The 5000-nt window shown below is 40.2% G+C and overlaps 1 protein-coding gene across 1 annotated transcript in view; it reads left to right on the top strand.

Moving 5' to 3' along the window:
• The first annotated feature begins 2008 nt into the window (after positions 1 to 2008).
• Positions 2009 to 5000, top strand: part of LOC107574060 (tyrosine-protein kinase TXK-like) — a 19212-nt gene continuing 16220 nt past the window's right edge. Inside the window, exons 1-4 of the mRNA XM_016260531.1 lie at positions 2009 to 2066; positions 3929 to 3980; positions 4476 to 4530; positions 4612 to 4799. Coding sequence (XP_016116017.1) covers positions 2054 to 2066; positions 3929 to 3980; positions 4476 to 4530; positions 4612 to 4799 — 308 coding nt within the window. The 5' untranslated portion in view covers positions 2009 to 2053. The remainder of the gene's footprint in view (positions 2067 to 3928; positions 3981 to 4475; positions 4531 to 4611; positions 4800 to 5000) is intronic.

The raw sequence follows: 5000 nt of genomic DNA, 5'->3' as shown, positions 1-5000 counted from the left end.
AACAGAACTTTAGATTTAGTTTCCACATACTCGTCTAGATCAACTGTGAAGAAAGTAAAGAGAGATTAGGAGCCAGTTTTCTGTTCATGTATGGAAACTATATTCCTATATTTTGAGTAGTCAAACAATCCAAAGAAAACACAGAAAGAAAAGTTACTTACTAAATCAGATTAAATGAGCATTTACATAAATCTGACCAATGTCTCTGTGAACAAAACAAGTGAATGAATCTTCCTCAGAAGAGACAAAAACAGCAGCTCACTTCAGTGTCAGACTTATATTATAACTACATCCATAATCCTTTTGTGAAATTTGGATTAACTCATTAATCTATTGTTTGACCTCTTCATATTTAAGGAGAGAAGTATAGTTTCCCAGTCAGACATCGCCTGTTATGATTTTCAAGGCTGTAGAGTTTAGTAGAGACGCTCTGACATGATCCTAATATCAGCCACTGCTAAATTATGCTCAGAAATAATTCTGATCAAACAATTAAATGTCTGTTGTCTGCTGTTATTCCCCACCAATGCCAAAATGTTCAACTCAATTCAATTTCCAATATACACCCCCCTTCTGAATAACGAGAAGGACTGTAGAATAAATGCCTGGCAGTCCTGTGAAGAGTTTGTGGCCCAAACCAGGCTCTGAAACAAACAGCTGAAGCTTGACATGAAGAGTTCAGAGAGACTCACGAGAGAGTTCACAATAACAGCACACAGTTACAGCACTAAATACACTAGCTGGCATAACAAAAATATGTGAAGTCATTTTATTTGTGTAGCATTCTACAATTAGAAACGTTTAAATGTTGTAAAACTCAATCATTCTGAAACTAATTCAGTTTCAGCTGTAAAGCAGCTCGACAGAAGACATTCAGATCAAGTTTTATTCTCATCTGATAGTGTCAGTGCATTAAATCAATAATATTAGCGGTTATTACTGATTAATTGTTATTATTATTAATGGTATTTTAAACCCCAAATAATCATTAATTCATTCTCTCTCTCTCTTTTCTCCTTTTTTTAATAGATTGACTGGTAATGAATCTGACTGGTAAATTACTGATTGTAAGTCATTATAAGTTTTTGGGTAATTTGCAGTATTAATGTGAAATGAAAAATATACATGCTCATTGAAATGAATGATGAATTCTGCCGTTATGATGAAGATGAAGAGCTGTGGTCTCTCATGAGAGTTAAAACCACAGAGAAATACAGGTGCATCTCAATAAATTAGAATGTCATGGAAAAGTTCATTTATTTCAGTAATTCAACTCAAATTGTGAAACTCGTGTATTAAATAAATTCAATGCACACAGACTGAAGTAGTTTAAGTCTTTGGTTCTTTTAATTGTGATGATTTTGGCTCACATTTAACAAATTCCATTCCTTGTGAAGTTCACTCAAATTCTTGAAAACTTGCTCTCATCTGAAAAGAGGACTTTGGACCACTGGGCAACAGTCCAGTTCTTCTTCTCCTTAGCCCAGGTAAGACGCCTCTGACGTTGTCTGTGGTTCAGGAGTGGCTTAACAAGAGGAATACGACAACTGTAGCCAAATTCCTTGACACGTCTGTGTGTGCTATTAAAGCTATTTGAATTGAATTGAATTGAGAGTGTGTGTGTGTGTGCGTGTGTGTGAGAGAAAGAGAATGTGTGTGTGTGTGTGTGTGTGTGTGAGAGAAAGAGAGAGAGAATGTGTGTGTGTGTGAGAAAGAGAGAGAGAGAGAATGTGTGTGTGTGAAAGAGAGAGAGAACGTGTGTGTGTGTGTGAGAAAGAGAGACAGAATCTTCACTCTCCTTCTTGATGTGGCATCCTGTAGCGGAAAGACTGTGCGTGTGCATGTGTGTGTGTGTGTGTGTGAAGTACGTCACCCTTTCCTCCCATCTCATGTTCACACACACACACACACACACGCACACGCACAGTCTTTCCGCTACAGGATGCCACATCAAGAAGGAGAGTGAAGACAATGATACACACACACACACACACACACACACACACACTGATTCTACTGTATCAGGACGGACTGACAGATTGACGGCAGTATAATGATTCACAGCAGTGAGTACCAGAACATTTCACATCATAATGACTGATGCTCTGAAACTCTGTGTGTGTTTGTGTCATGTTTATCTGTATGGTGCTTTTACATCTCCATTCAGCAGCAGCTTTACACATGTGTGTGTGTGTGTGTGTGTGTGTGTGTGTGTGTCAGGGACAATGTTAGCAGTGTGTTATAACAGGAGGACTTATATATGAGCACATCTCCATTCACTCAGCAGCTCTGTGAATCTTCTGAGAAAGAGTTTTTTGTCAGTGTAGTTTGGATGTGTGAGTAAACGATGACGGGATGATTATTTTGGGTGAACCGTCCCGTTAACACACCTAGACTAATGTGAACGTGCACGAGCTGCTGATCTGTTCTGTTTTATATGTCTGACTGATTTATTAATGAAGGTTATTATAGCACTCCACTGCTTTTCATTTGTAGTTTTGCCCCGATCTCAGTTATTTTTGGGTTCTTTGTGTTGAATGTTGGAAAGAGAAATTTCCCCGAAGCAGTGAGAGTGAGTGAAGTGTTGGTGTGGGAGTGAACTCTCTGTGTAAAGCAGGACTAAAGATCAGCACACTCCTCCAGCTGACTGATTACACGGAGAATTACAAACCGTTTTTGTATTACACGTTTTCTAAAATGTAACTTTTAAATGTGCAAATGATGCAATGTCTAATGAGATATGCACTGATTATCATATATTTCCAGAATATATATCTGAACATTGGATAAAAATTCTAGTTTGATTTTGTCGTCATTTTAAAGTTAAAGGTGTTTCCAGAGGGGATTCTGGATTTCTCTTTTTATCGCTCCATAAATCAGAAAATACTGTCAACAGACAGAACACAAACACATTTTCACCATGTTTTCAGCAGTAAAATGCATAAATCAATGTGAATGAAACATGAACAAACCTTCAGAATATAGAAAGGAATAAAACTGTAAAGTGTGGTGTTTGTGAGAGAAAAAACTCTCTAAAGATTGAAATCTACAGACGCAAACAGATAAAGTGCAAGAAAATAAAGACTTCAAAGTGTATTTTTATATGTTTTCTATCCACTAATCTGAAAAACGACTTTCAATAGCCAAAAAGCCCAAAATCGTAAAACTGACCAGTGCATGAAAAACAATGTTTTCCATCCAAACATTCCTACAATCAGAAAAGTAGGTACAAAAGCTGTCATCCTTTTAAAAGTACACCTTATGTAACCCAAAAGGGAGCATTTTAGTACCTTAAAGCTACATCTTTGTACCTAAAGTGTGCATATCAGTTTCTTTAGACAGAGAACCACAGCAGCGAGAGCTTTCTGTCTGAGAGAGTAGTCACTGTGTGAGGTTTGTGAGGTTTGTGTGTGTTCTCTGCTGTTTGCTGGTCCGAGGCTCGCTGATCCATCTCTTCAGGAAGCGTGTGGTTTGTGCAGCTGGTCATTGTGCAGCTCAAGCCACTTCACACCCTTGTTCTAGAGAAACATTCAGCTCTCACAAGATGCTGAAGATCTTGTGTTTCTGTGATGAATTTGCATGTTTTATGTGGGAATGCTTTAGGATTTGGTAACACGTTTGCCGTTGCTTTGACTTTGGCTAAAGAGGATTCTGTAAAGTCTAGTTTAGTTTTGGATGTTGTTACATGATTGATCCTACGCTAATGTTCTGTCAGTGCTTCTGAATCCTGTAGGCTACGGTATGAATTACATGAAAGCAATGATGTTAAACTACAAAATACAGCCGAGACGAGTGAAAAGCCGAAGTAAAGATTCAGAGGATCCTCTGAAGCAGGTGTTTCGGTGGTTTGTCTGGGCTGGTTTTGTGAGCAGACGGTCGTCCTCCATCTGTGTTTCTGCAGCTCATCGTCTGTGTCTCTCTCCTGCAGATCAGTCCATTCACTCCATCTTCTGCTGCTGCTGCTGTGCTCTACAGACCAGGTACGATGCGCTGGGATGTGTGAAGCGGTCGAAAACCGGTCCGCATGTATGGAACCAGAGGTCAAAGGTCAAAACACCGTTAGAATGAAGCAGTCGCTGGAACAGCTCATCATGTTCCTTCATATGTCCTTCGCACGCTTTGTTTTCCTGCCTGTCTGAAATACAGTTTTTACAAGCTCTAGGACACATTTCTCAATACTTAGGTCTCTTTTTCTAAACTCTTCACACGGCGAGCACAGCATCAGCCTCTGTGGATAAACTGTGGATCATTTATCATTGCTTTGGCGCAAAATGCATTCATTGACGACATCTGTCAAATTACATGAATTCTTTTCTCACTTTGACACAAACACCATCAAAACTCATGTTTACATACTGTTTTCAAAACTGTTAAACGTGTAGTAAGTTCAAAACCTAGCACAGTACAAAAATGAATATGACAGAAATTAAGCCCCTAGCCGAGCCTTAACGAGCCGTGATCTCTGTGTCTCTCAGAAGCAGCACTCATGTGGATGTGAACCCCAGCAGATGTCCGGGATCCGTCTACACGGTATACAGTCATCTGTTCGCTCATTCAGTGATTCACTCGTTCATTCTGTGCTCCTGTAATGGTTCTCTCCTCACGTCTCAGACTCAGCTGTCTCAGAAGAAGCTTCCTCCGTCTCCTCCTGAGGATGATGATAGCGGCGTGATGAAGGTGGTGGCCATGTACGACTTCACGGCTAGAGAGAGTTCAGACCTGACGCTTCATCATGGAGAGACGTACATCATCCTCCACAAACAACACCAGCTGTGGTGGAGAGCCAAAGACAAGCACGGGTGTGTGTATGTGTGAGTGAGAGCGTGAGTGAGAGTGAGAGTGTGAGTGAGTGAGTGAGAGTGTGAGTGAGAGTGTGAGTGAGAGTGTGAGTGAGTGTGTGAGTGAGTGAATGAGTGTGTGAGTGAGAGTGTGAGTGTGAGTGAGAGTGTGAGTGTGTGAGTGAGTGAGTGAGTGAGAGTGTGAGTGAGAGTGTGAGTGAG

This window comes from Sinocyclocheilus grahami, unplaced genomic scaffold (genome assembly GCF_001515645.1).
Source record: "Sinocyclocheilus grahami isolate Dianchi unplaced genomic scaffold, SAMN03320097.WGS_v1.1 scaffold2104.1, whole genome shotgun sequence".
Lineage (NCBI taxonomy): Eukaryota > Metazoa > Chordata > Actinopteri > Cypriniformes > Cyprinidae > Sinocyclocheilus > Sinocyclocheilus grahami.
This window is presented reverse-complemented; position numbering and strand designations above follow the sequence as displayed.